The following is a 16,825-nucleotide window of genomic DNA, read 5'->3' as shown; positions in this document are numbered from 1 at the left end:
AGCCCCAGCCCAGCTCTTGCTCTGATCTGAGGCAGAGCCAGGCCTAGCCTGTGGCTCTGTCCCTGTATTTGCATAGCTGTGGGCTTTTCTTCATGTCCAGCAAGGCCCTCTCCAGGCAGCAACCAAGGCCAGACCAGACTGGGTTTGCTGGGTCTCTCTGCCCAATGCGCTAGGGAAAGGGCCTAATAGAGGAGGCACCCGGGCGGGCAGAGGCATGAGCACTGAGTGGTTGAACACCCTCGCTCTTACCCATCTACCAAAGGAGGGAGGACCAGGGATCAACTTTCTGAGCCCTGAAGGCTGCTGAGCAGCTAGAAAAGATGAGAACACATGCTGGAGGCCTGCAACTCTTCCCAGAGCAGGCCTTGCCTCTGGGAGCCCAGCAGCAGCCCCGAGGCAGGGGGTGGCTGGGCCCTGCCTGGCCTGGGGCAAGGGCCTAGAAGGCTCCTGGGAACAGGCTGCTGCCAGGGGCCCCAGTCTCCCCAAACTGTCTTGCCTCCAGCCAGAGCCCTCAAACTGCACTTTCAAAACCAAAGCCAAGCAGCTCAGAGTGTGTAGGCTATGCTACAGGCTGTAGACATCCAGTCAGGGAGGAAAACTCCCAGATAAAACAGCCTAGAAAAGCTCAGTGAGGCACCCAGTGCTGACTGAGCAAGCCCCACAGCATACTAGCACATAGCCCTGCCATGCAGTTAGCAGTTAAGCCCTCACTACCCAGTCCTACAAGCCCAGTTCCTGCACTGGTCCCTCCAGGCCCGATGCTGGATCCAGGCCCACGCTAGCTGAAGAGCAGAGCTGCTGCCTTGGCTGCAGCACAGCAGGAACCTTGGGGTCCTCGCAAGCACAACCCTACTTTAGCTTTACCCTCACATCTCCTGGCTCTTGCTACCAGTTCTCAGGGAGGCTGGACACAGCATACAGCCACAGCTTACTGCCCAAGGGACTGAGGGCAGCTCCCTTAGGAGCAGAGTTTCAAAAAGGTAGACAAGTTTTAAAAGCTTTACCTCATTAAATGATCTTCAAGTAACACAGAGCAAAGGCAACTTGTAGCAATCTGGGGGCAGTTTTGCTCCTGATGCAAGACAAGGAGGGAATGGTACATATCCCCCTCAGGCATATGCACACAGCTGGACAGCAGCAGCCTTCCCTCATTTTCTAAAAAAGATAAAAGCTTTTTTATCCATCCTCTAGCCAAGCCTGCCATGAAGAGGCTTCCATAATAAATCATCAGTGCTAAGTTAATCTATGGCCTTGTTTCTTCATACCCAGCTCTTCACCTCCCCTAAAGCCTGCTTTGCAGCAGGCAGATGACAGATCACTGCTCCAAAAAAAAAAAAACTGCATGGGATCAGTGCCTCTCCCAACAGCTACTGGCTCACACAGCAATAAGACACACATCCCTCAGCTCTCTGTCTTTCCGGGACCTGCTAGAGAGGGTCCCAGAAGGCGAACAGATTATCACAAGCTATGAGGAAGCCCTGAGCAAAAGGGAGAGCTGAAAAAAATCTCACTGAAAGGAAGGGAGTACTGTTGTGCATCCTCCCTCCTGCCCCCAACAGCTGGTTTCACTGAGTTCTTATTGCTTACACAATAGTCATTATCGCAGGAATGCCCACAGATGCGGGTAACAACAGTGCCAGACATCTCCCACCCAGGCCCCAGGAACAGGCACAAGTTCCTACAGCAAAACTGCTCAAAGCCAATTCCATCATTGCTGTGCTGACATATGCAGGAAACTGAGAAGAGACAGCAACAGGGAAAGCACACCCTCTGTTGGACAGATTTATTGAAACAATCAGGACCTAGCAAAGAAAATCAACTGTTGGCTTTAATTATTGCATATATATCTTCATTTCTAGGACTAGGAAAATTTCAACTGATAAATACATGTTTTTATCAGAATGCCTTTGGCCAAAATATACCATTAGCACACTCTTCAAAGTTACAACAAAAGTCTTAGAAATGTTAAAAAGGGATTTCCTTTACTGAAATAAAGGAGTGCACAACCCCACAGTGCTAGGGCTTACAGACAGGAACTCTTGGCTGTGCAAAGCAGAGCATTGATTACAGTAACAGAAAGAAGTCAGGATAGAAGTCAGGAGACTGCATAGCACTGAGAGGTATGAGAGGTGGCTTCAGCAGTCAAGTCAGCATGTCCCAGAGGCAGCAGCAGCACAGCGCAGTCCAACACGCTGTCAGGCAGGCACTCTCACCCGTGTTGTCCCTCCGCCGCTCCTCCACGACATACACTGAGGAGACAGAGGAGAGCTCAGTCAGTCAAAGAGCAGTGAGGAACTGCACACAGCTGCTAATGGCTGTTAAATACACCTGCAGCTCCCAGCCTGCTGCCACCTCCCTTTCAGCCGGGGGCCAAGCACCAGACTGCCTGCCTCACCTCTGCAATGGCCTGGAGGCCTTTCAGGCTCACTGTACAACCTAGGTACCTACCTTTATCCTAGCATGTGTTCTGGGGGGCTTATGCTTGAGGGGAGCTGAGGGGAAAGCATGTGTTCCCCCATGCATTATGGTAGGCACTCAATCCCTGAAAGGGGTCTCAAGCTGATGTGTGGATGAGTGTTCACAAGAAGGGACTTAAGCTCCTGTGATGAGTCTGGGAGTGCCTCCAGCCACGATTTTCGTCACAACAGCACCCCAGAAAAACCCACTGCCCCCTCCCATCACTGCAACACCACCCAAACAGAAATAGCCCTTGAATAAAGTCACTTTTTACAGTCAGATCCGGGCTGCTGTACTGTGCAATGTTATGATCTTGACACAAGCAACAGGTAGAAATCTGGCCCTAGCTGATCTGTGTTATATCAGATACAATTACTGAGCAAGATGACTGGTTCAGCCTGGAACACATCTGTTTTGTGCAAGCCACCGTTCTGGGAGCACATGGAGTGCTTGCTTGTCTGCATCCAGCAGCATGAGCTGGCACCTCAGACCATCCCTGCCTGCCCATCTGTGTCTCCTGCTGCTGTAAAAGGTCTGGTTGGAGGGTAGGGAGTTTTCTAGAAGAGAGTGGCCACAGAGGCACCACTTGCCACATGCCCTGCTGCACTGACCAAAGTCAGTGCCACTTCACACTGAGCACCCGTCTGACTAGCACTGGCAAGCCTGGCATGTACCACAGCAGTGCAACTGGCCTTTTCTAGGACAGGAGTTACACAGCTCAGCTGCAATGCTGGCAGAAATTTCTGCACTGGTATAGACTGCTCAGTACACTCAGGTGGGCACTGCTGAGGGAACACTTGGGAGGATGTAAGGTCCCAAATACAGAAGGTGGTCCCAAGGAGGCAATCATCCCTCTCAAAAGGTAGAGCATATTCTCATGGTAGGGGGGGTGGAATCTACCCCAAGGCAGATCAGATTTGTCAGGCCCTTTCCTCATCTGCCCACAACCAGGTGGCAGCCCCAAACTTGCACTCAAACACTGGCATGGAAGACTTGCACAAGCTTCATATTTGAAAACTTGAAGACTTGTGAGCATTTGACCCTAAACAGCACTATCTCAGTAGTTCTGGCTATTCATTGCCAGTTCTCTCTGGTGAGGTGACCTGAGTCCACTCATTTCTCTATATCTTATACTGCACATGCTTTAATACAGTGGCCAGTCAGATCCCCAGAGCAGTGTGCTCTAAGGGTCACTGACTGCTCAGGAGTGGGAAAGGAAGCTGTGCCCTGCATAGCTGGTTAAGCTAGTTTAGCCGAGTTGCCCATACAATTTTGCTTTCTTCCCGGACCAGTACTGTTGGAAGAAGCCAGACATCCTGACATTTGATCTGCTTGTCCTCCTCAACAGGACAGCATTCTCTCCTGCAGTAGATAGTGCCCAATGCTGATTATTCAGCTATTGCCTTTCTGTTTGGCTTGCCACACTGAGCTGTAATGAGAAGCTAACCCTGGCACCATACAACGTCTTTGTACAAATTCAGTCATAAGACCGAGCTATTCAGGAAGGCAAGCAGCAGGGCAAAGTTACACAGAACAAGTTGAGCTTGCAAGGACAGAAGGCAGTAGTGTGCATTTCAGGCCTCTTCCCTGGTAGATACTCGAGCTCTGAATAAGCCACTAACTTTTTGGTGCCTTTGTTTCCTCTGAATACAGTCCTGTTACGATGAGCGAAGGCAAAATGCTTAAGTGCTCTGAGAATCCTGGTTAAAAAAGTGCCATAGTCATTCAGCAGGACACAGCACACATGAAAAGGACAGAGACGGCTAAGAGTGGGAGTACTCATTCATCCTCTCCCACCCATGTTCAGGTGGGAAAGGATGTTCAGCAGCTCCTACCATCCCTCAGAGCAAACAGCCAAGTATGCTTTTCCCACTGATGCTCAGGAAGCTCCTGAACCAGCTCTCAGTACTTGAGCTCTGAGACAGCACTGGTTTCTAACAGTCTGCCACATGCAGTTCAACTTGTCCTACTTCAGATCTGTGGAGAGTCTGTTTGCAGCTTACTGACCGCTGCCATACCCTGAACTGGGGTCCACAGTGCCCTGAGATACCCAGAACTGCACAAGAGGAGGTGTGTGGGGGGGGAATTTAGTGAAGCACTGGATTCCCAGTGATCAGAAAGCAGCAGGCCGACTTTGACCTCTGGAAAACAGCAAGAGCAGATCCTACTAGACTCACCCTAGAGTAAAGTCCTTGCAGGTTCAAATTCTGAGTGAAACCCAGGGGAAGCTTGACATCCTCCTCAACCCCTAAAAGAGCTCTGCAGTGTACAACACTCAAATCTGACTGGCAGTGTAATGTTACACTGCTCCTTGTAAGGCCTGTGCCTCACATTTTCAGACCATTGCACGCAGGTCTCATTTTCAGCCTTTAATAAAGGCTGAGAATGAGCTTTTTCTGGTATTTTTTAAAAAAGCTCAGTCCATCTCAGCTGCTCCAGCAAGAGCTGAGGGTATGTGCCCTGTAAGCACTGTCCCTCTTCCCTGAGGAGGGGGGGACAGGAATTTTACAGTTTGAGTGCAGGCAGATTTAGCTAGCCAACTTCTTCAGCCAGCCAACCCAGACAGCAGCCACAGCATTCCGCCCACTGACTGGGGAAGACTGTCACTACCATGCAAATCACAGGTTGGAGAGCAGCTACTAGCTTCAGCCACACTAGCCAAGCCCACCTGGCCATGGGTAGTCAGAGCAGATTAGATTCAGTATTGCTGTGACACATTAAATTGCTTCAGGACAAGGATATAGCAGTAGAAACACCAACAGGGCATTCTCAAGGCTAAGGTACCATACAGCAGGTCTAGCCAATTCTGCAACTTAATGAGCTGTTCAGGTATCTCCCACTTTACATTCCTGTGAGAACAGCCACTATTCTCTACCTCACAGCAGCTCTAAGATGAAGATGTGAAGATGATTAAGATTGAAACAACAGATCTTTGAGGCAAGAGGGGAACAATTACCAACCTCTCAAGCTAAGAGACAGCACTTTCCATCCAGTGGAACTGAGACAGCAACATACTACTTCTACCACCCTAAGCTACCAAAGTAGTAACCATCATTGCTCTCTTGATTTAAAGAGGTTGACTTCAGACTGAAAAGCTGCCAAAGTTAGGTGCAGTTTAGTGTCAAGCTCTTGTACATTCACTAGCTGCACAAGACAAATAGAAAGAATAGGTAATGCAGTTTGGAGTTGAAGAAAGCTGTAGTTGTAGCTACAATCAAGACATCATTCAGGGAAGAGATCTAGAACCACTATCTTTTATTGCTAAAGTCACACAGCTTTCCAGTAACTCAAGACCAAGCTACTAAAGAGCAATCTAGCACGCATACAAGAGACAGTTGTCAAACGATGCACTAATACTGCAGAGTCCCCCATCATTCCATACAACCCAAAGTTTTGCCAATTAGTTGACAACTTATTAAAAAAATCACTAATTTCACTGCAGACTCTGCTGCTGGAGGGTGGTTCTATATAATTCTCCTTCATCTTGAAGGATAGTTGAAATAGATATTGTCCAGCACAATTCATAGCAAGCTGCCTATAACTGGAGGCATACAGGAAGAGTTTGCCTCAAGTACATATGATTAAACCATTAAAACTTTTAATACTAAAGCCAAAAAGCATCTAGAACATACTAACAGCACTTTAAGTGCTGTTATGAAACACTTGCTGAAATATTAAACAAATGGCTTTTCCAAATTTGGGCCTGTGCAATGGGGGATAGTCACTTCTACTATTAGGGCTCAGCTGATTCTCATCACTACATACTGCTTCTAAGCATAGCAGCTCACAACTGGGTCAGAGAAGCAATAAACTTCGCTCTTCCCCTCCAACTGCCTGTTCTGAACTTCTGCTTTTGCTGGCTGCTTTATTACAAAGCCTTTTCTAAGTCTAGTGGTTGATACAAAAGCACAAATGCCTGCTAACAATTCAGGGCAGGATGGGGCAAGAGAATGAACAACTTTGGATACAGCAGGTAGGGACAGTAACCATATCACCTTTCACAGACTTGCAGCAGTCCGGATTTCAGGGAGGTGTGCTTTTCTGGCAGAAACAGCAAAAGGGCACTGAAAGAGACCAAGTCATTTCACCCTGTTCTGCTAGAGGCTGAAAATTCCCCCCAAACCAACAGCCCATTATGACAGAGGCACCTTTCCACAAAAAGCCCCTACAAAATAGCACCAGAAAACTAAGTGCACAGCTTTTCCCATTCAAAAAGAGCAACTGGAATCATCAATTGCCAGACAAGCATCTTGTCAGCAATGTAAGGCTACAGAACGTACCTCTGCCACCTTACAGGCCTCTTGCTTTCTGTGAATGAGCAAAATACTACAAAATAAATGCTTTCAATTCTATCCTAAAGTGCTTAGAGATACTAGTCATTTTTACATAGCTTTTTTCCCCCCTGCCATACAAGGAGTAAGATACTTTATCATACCTATTCACCTAAGGGTATTTTTAAAGAAAGCCCCATCAAAGAAGATCCATTAAAAACAGATAAATTTGAGAAGTCACTGCCTTCCACTGCAAACGTTCTCTCTGGGAGAGAACAAGAGCCTAAACAGGGCAAGTTTCTGCCATGGTAAATAGAACTGGCCTCATCCAATGCTTAAAACAAAGCAGGAATCAGTTTTGAGGAATACATTTCTTCCTGAAAGTTTTTCAGACTTCATGATCATCTGGGCCATACGTTAAATTAAAGAAAAACCCAACCTCTCCTCTATAGCTTGATCATTTCAATCTGAACCTTCATTAATGTTTCTGAAGTTGTAGCTCTACAGTCAGTACCAGACACATTGCCAGTGAAATTTAGACACAGCTGTATGGTATGAATGTTAAGAAGCTTCTCTCCCCCTAGTTGGATCTGGGTCTTGCACAGAAGATAAAAGCAGAACAGGTGAAGGCTGGCTCACTATTTACTTACAGCTACCAAAGTGCATAGTCCAAAAGTTTCCCCCCTTTTCCCCAGTCTTAACTGCAAAAAGGCTAGATAATGAGACTTGGCTGGGAACAGTTTAAGCTGGAAACATTGTATACTGATCCTCCTCTTTGGAACTGAGCATCAGCTTCAAAGAACTAATATGAAACAATGATTGAAGGGTACATGGAAGCAGTGTTTACTCATTTTTCCTAGTCTACGCATTAGAACTACTTTAAAGGTAGAGGATCCCCCACAAATAGGGTGGTAAAGGGTAGCATAACAGAAAACCCGAAGCACCTCACTCATTGCACTGATAATTGTTTCATTAGTAAGTTTTGCACAGCATGTTAATAGATGCAAGCCACCCAAGTTCTTCCCAACTCACTTCAGCCAGCGCTCCCCAATATTCCGACTCTTCAGTTGTTTTCCATTAAGAGGGTTCAGGTCTTCTACCACAATAGCTTTGCCAACAGAAATCCAACCCAAAATATGTGAATTCAATAAACTGTTGTTCGTGTATTTTGTCAGAAGCTTGAACAATTCCAAGTTAAAGCCATCCAGTTCAGATATACTGTAGCAAGCCCTGCTGGGGACTTCATTAGCTGCTTTGTGCCTCATTTCGTCCAAGAGGAGGCTCTCTAAAGATCTCCTACGACATGCCAAGGTTCTTCCCATGATAAGCAGAAGCCCATAAGCACTTTGGGACAGGTGGTCTGACAGAAAGAATAGGAACAAGAGTGATTACTCCCAGAGGCCCTAGACAGCAGTCAGTTTTAGGCTCAAGTTTTGATACTTCCATTAATTTTTCTGAAAAAAATATGGGACAGGGAATAAGATGAATAGACCTTCCTATTTTCTAATCAACTGTAAAGGCTGCAGATCAGTGAATCATGCTTGCTATGAAAGCAGTAGCGCTCCCTATAATTACACAGTACCAGTCCGTACAATGCAACACAAGTAACAACTCCTACTTTTTTTTTTTAAAAAACAAATACTACAATACCTTGTTATTTCACATACAGTCTGCTTTATCTTAGGCATACACAATTTGCCTCTGCTCATACCTAGCTGATATGTTAACCATTAGCTCCACGAGGAAATGGCCATCAGCAGGACTTTTCACCTGGTTTGGCGTAAGCTGCAGTCATGACCTTAGTCTGTAGTGTTACTTATCTCAACACTTTAGCTGATCTACAAGCACTGTGGTACAATGATACAGGCTTTCGAAATGCAGTCAAACCATCCATTCCCAGGGCCCTAGCACAGACATCATACTGTTACAGCATAGAGTTATCTATACCAAGAACCCCTTAGAAAGTATGCAGCGATTGCATCTGAAAGCCCCTAAGAGCTCTGCCAGCCATTCCAGTAGTTTTGCTCCACATTACTGGCCTAGGAATTTCAGGTATGTCATTCAGGCAGACAGCTAACAAGTGAAAGCTCACTTCAGGCAAACCAAGCAGCAGGTGCAGCCAAGAATTCAGCCAGCTGGGAAGAAGCAAGGTGCATGCACACCCAGGGACTGCTAAGCTTGAGCACCAGCTGACTGCAGTCTCTTCCTTCTTCCTGAGGTGAGAAGGCTAGGAGTAGGAGAAAAGCACAGAACTCATGAAGATTACTTCTTTAGCTCCAGATGAGTCCGAGCACACAGACCTACTCTGCATGCAAACAAGTTACTTACGTTCCTAGCTGCACATAGACTTGTTCTATTAAGAAAGGCCTGGAGTATGCAAGAGGAAGCAGCAATAAGCAGTCTACCAGAAAATTGCTAATGCAGACCAAAACTCTTCCCATGGTATCCAAACAACTGTTTGCCATAGTGACAATCTTTCGGAGCAGAAACATGCATTAACACCAGTTTTCTCCTCTGAGAAGAGACACAGTAGAGAAGGGACCAATAAGCCTTTTCCCACATGTGATTAAAATGTTTTTAATCACAAGCCACTGCAGCACCAAGAGCTCTGTTTTTACTTGTCCAGCCAGCATGTAAGAAGTCATGTTTAATACTGCACATCACTGCTTTAATATTAATTTCTTAAACAATTAAGTAGCCTGCAATAGATTGCTAAGTCAAATCAGACTGTTTCTCATTTTACCTTCAAAACATTCTCACTTAAGTCTTTCAGAAGTCATTACACTCATGACAGGGGGCAGAGAAGAACAGGTTAGCATAAGAGCGTTAATAGCAACCAAAGGATGCAGGTAGGACAGACTAAAAATGAAGTGTTTCAGAGCCACTCTTTAGGATGCACACTCTAAATGTGCAGATGCAGCACTGTAAGGAAAGAATACTCAGCTCTGACCTCCCTAGACAGCAACATACCCTTGAGTAAATCCCAAGGAGGCAGCAAGCATGTGGAAGAAGTTACACCAGCAGAAACAGGGACTCCAGGGCTCTGACTAGAGCTTTCATAGTGGCTACCAACAAGACTTCTGTCTGCCCCATGCCTTCTCCCTTGCCCACAAGATCTCCAGGGGCAGGGCCCGGACACAACAGATCTGGCCAATGCCCTTGGACAGAAGGGCATTTATTCTTGCTCCTCCTTGGGGATATTTGTTCCTGCTTAACAGCTTCATCCCTTGGGGATATTTGTTCCTGCTTAACAGCTTCATCCCTGTCATCTCGCATTCCCTCCTCCACTTTCCCCTCCACAGCCTTTCCTGCCCAAAGCTTTTCACTGGTGTAGATAGAGAGAAAGAACACATATGCAGATTTTAGGAAACACCTTAACAAACTCCTGAAACAGACTCCTGTCAGAACCAGATGGAAATAAAATAGCCTACTTCTAATCAAGAAAGCTTCCAAAGTTACAAGACACCCAGAGCAAGTTTTGTCATCTCCAGCTCTACATATAAACAGATCCACTGCCAAAGCTACCTACACACACACACAAATCCCCAGAAATACACACAAACACACACCCCTCCCCAAGCAGTAAGCAAGCAAATGGGGTAACTGGTATCATTCTTGCCATCTGCTCTCTTCCATGGCTGTATGACTACATCCAGTAAGATAGGAGAAATCCTGCCTTTCAGTTCCCCCAAGTTTGAGGGGCTCTCAAAGCCAGAAGAGCTCTCTGGGGACTATGAGGGAGCTGAATGCACATTTAAGGGAAATTACTGTACAGGCATGCCAAGTGAGCACTTTCAAAAGCCAACACAGCACTGTCTGCATTTCACACAAGGGTAAAGTGGTTCCTCTCATACTGCCTGTGCTGCTAGCAGTAGAATAGGCCTGACCACAAACGTTGTACAGAAGATTGTCTTACAGTTGAGCTCAGGGCTTGGAAAGAGATTAGTTTCCTCTCCTGAGCACACAAGTATCACATGTATCAGAGATCTTTGAGATCAGACTGGGTCCATGGGAGGCAATACTAATCAGCATTAATGGAGTACAAACGTCCCCAGAAAGGATTCAACATCTCTGAAAAGCCAGGCTAGAGGCACTTCTGAGGAGAAAAGTATAGCTTAGGGTAAGTACTCAAGCTCTGCAGGATGTCAGCAGCCACTGGCAAGCTCTCCAAAACCCTACAAACCCCCAAAGGTTAAAAAGTTTACAATAGACACTGCTCCATAAGCAGCCAGCTTCCCTCCAGCTAAGAGGTACTGAATCTCAAGCCTGACTTTCACTTCTCCATTAAACTGGAGAGACAATTCAGAAGTTTATGGAATTTGAGAATTTCCTCTAACTTTTTCATAGGGAAATCATCATTCACTACTTAAAGCAAGGAGGCATTTTCCACCTAGTCATTTGTAGGGGTAAGAACACATTCCTCAGCTTGAGTCAGTGTTTTCTATTTGACCACCAGCATCAATCCCAGATTTAAACAAGACCTCACTTGGAGTTTTACACAGCATAAATTCAGTCTTACAAGGGGCTCATAGAGGCTTCTGGATGACAAACTGAAGGGATGGAGTTCAGTTTTAAAGCAAAGGGAACATGTCACAGTGAACAGTTGCTGAGAGTAGCAAGATCATCCCTGAGCAGTCTCTCCAGCACTCAAGTACTACAATCTGCACAGCTGCTCACAGCACTGAAAAAGTGTCCTAAACAAATTACTTCTTACCTGGGGTTGTCTCTCTAGCTTGGGTAACAGGGACTCTCCAGAACAGCAGCCCCATTTAATTCAGTTAACTATGCAGCCATCCTTAGCCTAGTTTAGTCAGTTTGTATGAAGCATGTTTTCAGACACAGGACCTGAATTACAGAACCCTTTTCTTTGCATCAAATTCTTCTGACATTATCTAGCCCTTAAGGTTGGAAAAGCATTTAAGGTCAGGGTGTTTCAGACATCAGCCCTAGCACACTATTGTTTGCCAGCAAACAGCCCAGTGTTTGTTCAGTCAACTGACGTTAGTCAGGGACAGTAAGAGGTATGATACAGTAAACTCAGATTTTCTAATGCACACTACGGTATGAGAAGCAGGTAAGAGAACAAGTGCCAATGTAGTTATGATAAAGGAGTATTTTTTGCCAGGTCACTGGCTGCCTGGACTTGCAGGTCCTGAAGGTACAGTAATGGTTAAAAACAAACTAATTCCAGCTTTGAGAAGTGAGAGGGGGTACCAACAGAAAGGTACCAGAAAGCTTAATCAGAGTGGTTATGATCCCCTCCTTTCCATATGGACCCAGAGGAAAAACCCACACCTCTATCACAAGGCAGCGTCCCTGTAGCTAAGTGACCTGTTTATTCTTGCAGCTGGCCAAACACTGGGAGGCAGGCAGAATCACTGTGACTACTACTCTTATCACAGCTGGCTTTGCTATAAGTAATCAACTTGCAGAAATAAGATTTCCACCCTGTAAGTACAAAAGATCACATGCAATACTGAGCTTTATTTGCCTGCAGTTGGAAGGAAGGCTGCTGACAGAGCCTGGTTCCTTTAGTAAAGCAAGGAATAACCTCATCCATTATGTTGCTATGTATCAACAGAAAAAACTGAAGCTGAACAGATTGCTAACATCAGCAAGTTCTTTCAAAATTAGTATGCCACTCCACACTTCAGCTCGTTCCACTTTTTAAAGCAGGCCACAAAGAACAGCATTACATTGCAGCCCTAATTTATATTGACAAGAGAGTATCTGCTGACCAGTCAGATATTTCAGTTTCCTTATGCCAGTTGACACCGAATTAATTCTACAATGAGGAAGAACTGGTGGGGAAATGAGATATTTTCTGGAAGTGTCTTCCTCCTAAGCCAGCCTTCTGCAGCTTGAGAAGGCCCACCAGTTTCTTATGCTCTGCTCCACACAAATGCTGTACTCATACTATTGTATCTTTCCCAACTATGTTCTGGTACAGGCAAGTTCTTTAGCCACCCAAAGCTTTTTGTGACACCAAACCATAGACCTGCTGTGTTCCAAGAAATCGTGTTCATGGACAGACATGAAGACAGAGCCTTTAGTTTTTATAGCAGGTACCACGTGAATAAAAATCAATACACATCAGTTTACAGCCAGGAAGTTTGATCAGATATCCTAAGGGATAACAACCCTCAGCCTCAGTATATAAGTTATCTATAAAGGTCAAGTTGTTTACCTCTAATGAACAACAGCCAACAGCCCTTGCAAGATGTACAAAGTATTGTTTCTATGGAAGCTTGTCTAGCAGTAGCCTGTGCAAGCCCCGAAGCCAGCTATCAAAGAAAAATGATGATTCAGCAAATACACTGCTTCTTTTGAGGTATGGCTGCCAGGTCTCTTCTGTTACCTTGAGAAGTCACTAACCGCTCCGACTCACTGCTCTTCCACCTGTAGAAGAAATGTATACTTCTGAAGCCTTTCAAACCTAAGTGTTGAGAATTGAGGTAGCTAAGTTAATTGTAGGGATAGTGCAAACTTGCATATGCTAGCCTCCATTCACTCGGAGAAAGGAAGCAAAGGACCATCAGCAGCTGTAGCCTCCTCTTCCAGAGTGCTATAGTAAACAGTTGTTTCGGCCAAATGACTTCTATAAGATTTAATGCATACATAGCAAGCTAGTCTTTGCAGTTCAGTCAGTCACCATGGTTAATTAATCCTAGAGTTCAGAGCAGAATATACTTGTTCTTGTTCAGCACTGTTCTGGCCTGTACCTTCCTTCAACAAGACATTCTTTGTTCTCCTATTCAATATCATTCAAGCTGTGATAACATCCTCTCTCATATCAATTTCTAGCAAAGTCTTTGCTCACTTAAAAGTAATAATTTCCTGCTTTCCAGCCAAGGTTTTACCCACCCTTGCCAAGTATGACCCCAATAAGAGGGACTAAACTCTAGCCATGCAGGGTACAGGAACTTTTCTGCAGATCTGGAGCATCATAGTTGCAGAATACAAGTCTGCTTCCCTATTTGCATGTCATGCAGAAGTGGTATCACTCACATCAATGTTGGGGGCAGCATTGTTCAGCCTGAAGAGTCCTTTAAGAAAAGCCTTTGAGACAAGGTACCTCAGCATTTTGTGAGTTGTTGAGTAGTGTGAGCGACAAAGCCTGTTCTTGCTTAGCTTAAGCTGTTTCCCTGTTACATCCCAGGTACTGTTTTCTTTTTAATATAGAGAATAAGCCATATGAGGATTGTTTTTTCTTTAAGGGCCAATTGAACAGGCTAGATCCATTGCTACTTTAGACAGGCTACTGATCACTTGATTAAAAAGAACGCTGCCACTTTGAAATACCGTTTTACTGCCAGGTTTTGAGAACGTGTATACATGAGGCGGAAAATGATTTTCAGATCCAAAGCACCTCAGCAGTAACCCAGTTAATCTGGACTTATGCTATAATGTTTGAAGTCTCTCCTGGTAATGGACAGTGTTATTTCTATCTGTGTGATCCACTCAGGACCAAGACGTAATCAAGATGTAATGCATAATTAGCTATTTCCACATGTTAGCACACCAGCAACAGTCCATAATGTAACAAGAGCCCACTTTGCAGTTCATCTACACAAAATTTAAGGCTTTAAGTAGAACAAGTTTCCTACTTAGTTTTCAATGTGGGCACACATTTGTTCATAAATATTAATGCATTACTCTGAATAGTTTATTTTATTAGATTAAGCAAAGTCATCAAGGAGAGCAAAGCATCTGTTCAAAAAAAGAAAGCATCCACACAGCAGCTCTCTCCAGTTAACTGTTTGGAAACACCACAAGGACTGACAAGCCACATTAAATTTACCTATCAAGTTTACATTACAGGCTCAGCCACAGACACATAAGTATAATGATTTTTAAAAAAAATGATTTTTTTTTAAAACAGAGACATTGGTTCTGTATTAGACATTCCTGGGTGTCATCATCATACCAAGCTCAAAAGCAGCCTTCTGTCAAGCATCACATTACAAGAGTCAGGTTTCAATTTGAAGGACTGGCCAAAAAGGAACAAGGGGAAAAAGGGTGTTTAACAGAAGGAGAATCAAGAGAGAAACAAAAAAACTAAATTATAGCCTTGATTTCTTTTTAAACACATTAATAAATGGGGTTTCACATTATACTTACACAAGCAAAAGTCAGACAAGTCACTGACTCCCAAGTCAGATCTACAGACCATATGGCCACTGTGAGTTTAAAGACCTAATCTACCAGAAGATCATTGTTTTGCGGGTTAAGGTGTTTTTTGTCAGAACTGCAGTTGCATTAGCTTAGGTTTAACACAAAGCCGTACTCTTTCCAGCATAAGCCTAGGCTGTTACAGAAAGACGCACTCAAACACTTTGCTACTTGCTCTCACCAGTTTAGCAGCCTATTCCTTGTGCTGGTACACAGACTTGTGAAAGTAGCAGAGACCTGGTCTGAAAATAGGACTTTCAGTCTAATCAGTTCCCTGGTGTAGTCTAACATGAGATCCTTTAACCATTGAGATAGCAGTTCTGGCTCAATGCCAGACTGCTCAAAGCAGTAGTCCCTCTCTCCTGTCAGCTTCTGCTGGCATATCTTTCTGACTTGCACTAATCAAAGGAGATGTTTTACACACAAGACTATTTTCCCCAAATACCCAGAAATGCCTATTAGCCACTCCAACATTCCCCAGGGAAAACCCTGATTACACTTCACTTTCATGTGGTGGTGAGGAAAAGCATCTCCTCCTTCTGAGGCAGATCCTTGAAGCCTTCACTTTTACAGAGGAAAGTGAGCACGACTTGCACCGATTCATATTCCTTATCACTCACACTAATTATTGCTTCTTTGAACTGGGGCCTTTGGCCATACCCACAGCAGAAGATTCCTGACATGTCCCGTCAGCTATAACCCCAGCAAGGCTTATATACACTAGCCCCAGTAATTGAATCCAAGTCCACTGTTTTAGCCAAGCACACTAAAAAACAAAGTCTTGAAAAAGGCCTCTCCAGTTTGGCCTGTCCACTCATCTTTGTCAAGGCTCCTCTGACTTCAACACAGGCCCAAACTCTGCTACGAACTGTCTCAAGTTCCCATAAAGTGAGGACTTTGAACAGACCTTTTCCACAGCGTGCTGCTGAGTCAGAGACATATGAAGTGGTAGAGCAGAGGGGCAGAGATGAAAGTTCTCTAACAAATGCTGCGTTTTGAAGCAAATAAACTCAGACTCCTGTCCTGAGAGGGCTCCAAGCGCTTTAAGAAGCACTTGTTTACCTCCTTTTGAAAGGCCCTGTCTTTGACACTTCAATATCCCGGGTCTATGGCAGCTCTATCATATGGAAACTTTTCAATAAGTGATCTTTCTGGCCTGCCCTAGCCACTTTAGTAGGGCATTGTGCTCCCCTCAAAGAGCACAGCGACCCAGCAGTAGTCCTGAACTGAGAATTGCAGCTTCACACATGCAAGGACATATCCCAAAGAACTGGGACAACAGTATGTAGAGAACTGCACTAATAAGCAACAGCCAAGGACAGTCTCAAGTAGTGACAAAGGCCCCAGGGGAGTTGTCACTTCAAAATTGTCAGGACTTGACCATCACCCTCAGACCCAAAGTCTTGATTACAGTAGTTCCTTGAAATGCTAGCGCCTTGCATCACTATAAAGCATTAACCCAGATTTTCATTTGAGATACATTAGTCCCATTTCTTTCTAGTCCCAAGTTAGTCTATCCATTATCATACACACTTGATACTTCTTCCTGTATGCAGCTCCACTCTACCTCCAATACAAACCCTGATACGTCTCTCCTTCCAGAAGGGAACTCCTATCTCTACCCTAGTCCCTGGTGGACAGCACCCCCTACCAAAGCATTCCCTACATCCCTTCCTGCAGCATAGCCCTTCTGGAAGCTCTAGCCACATCCTCTGGCACCCCAAGGCAGCCAGAACAGCTAGAGTCACCTAAGGCTCTTCTGAACTGCTCAGGACTACATAAGATATTCACTGCAAAAGAAGCACATAAGTAATGATAGCCTCCATTTCCCAGGCTGGAGTAGTATCTTTATTACTGAGGAAGTCAGGAATAAAGTACTGAGGAAGGCACGTAAGCTGGTACGACAGCATGAATCTCTATGCTCA

At 44.9% G+C, this 16,825-nt stretch overlaps 1 protein-coding gene across 2 annotated transcripts in view; it reads right to left on the bottom strand.

Moving 5' to 3' along the window:
* CYSTM1 (cysteine rich transmembrane module containing 1) overlaps positions 1–16,825 on the bottom strand; it is a 59,553-nt gene that overhangs the window by 28,905 nt on the left and 13,823 nt on the right. The window contains exon 3 of one of the 2 annotated variants that reach the window (XM_068959594.1): positions 1,769–2,249. The exons of the other annotated variant lie outside the window; for it this stretch is intronic. Coding sequence (XP_068815695.1) covers positions 2,143–2,249 — 107 coding nt within the window. The 3' untranslated portion in view covers positions 1,769–2,142. Of the gene's footprint in view, positions 1–1,768; positions 2,250–16,825 lie in introns of those variants that run through there. 2 annotated transcript variants of the gene reach the window in all.

Source organism: Struthio camelus, chromosome 13 (assembly GCF_040807025.1).
Source record: "Struthio camelus isolate bStrCam1 chromosome 13, bStrCam1.hap1, whole genome shotgun sequence".
Classification (NCBI taxonomy): domain Eukaryota; kingdom Metazoa; phylum Chordata; class Aves; order Struthioniformes; family Struthionidae; genus Struthio; species Struthio camelus.
Note: the sequence above shows the minus strand (reverse complement) of the source record. Positions and strands in the feature narration are given on the sequence as shown.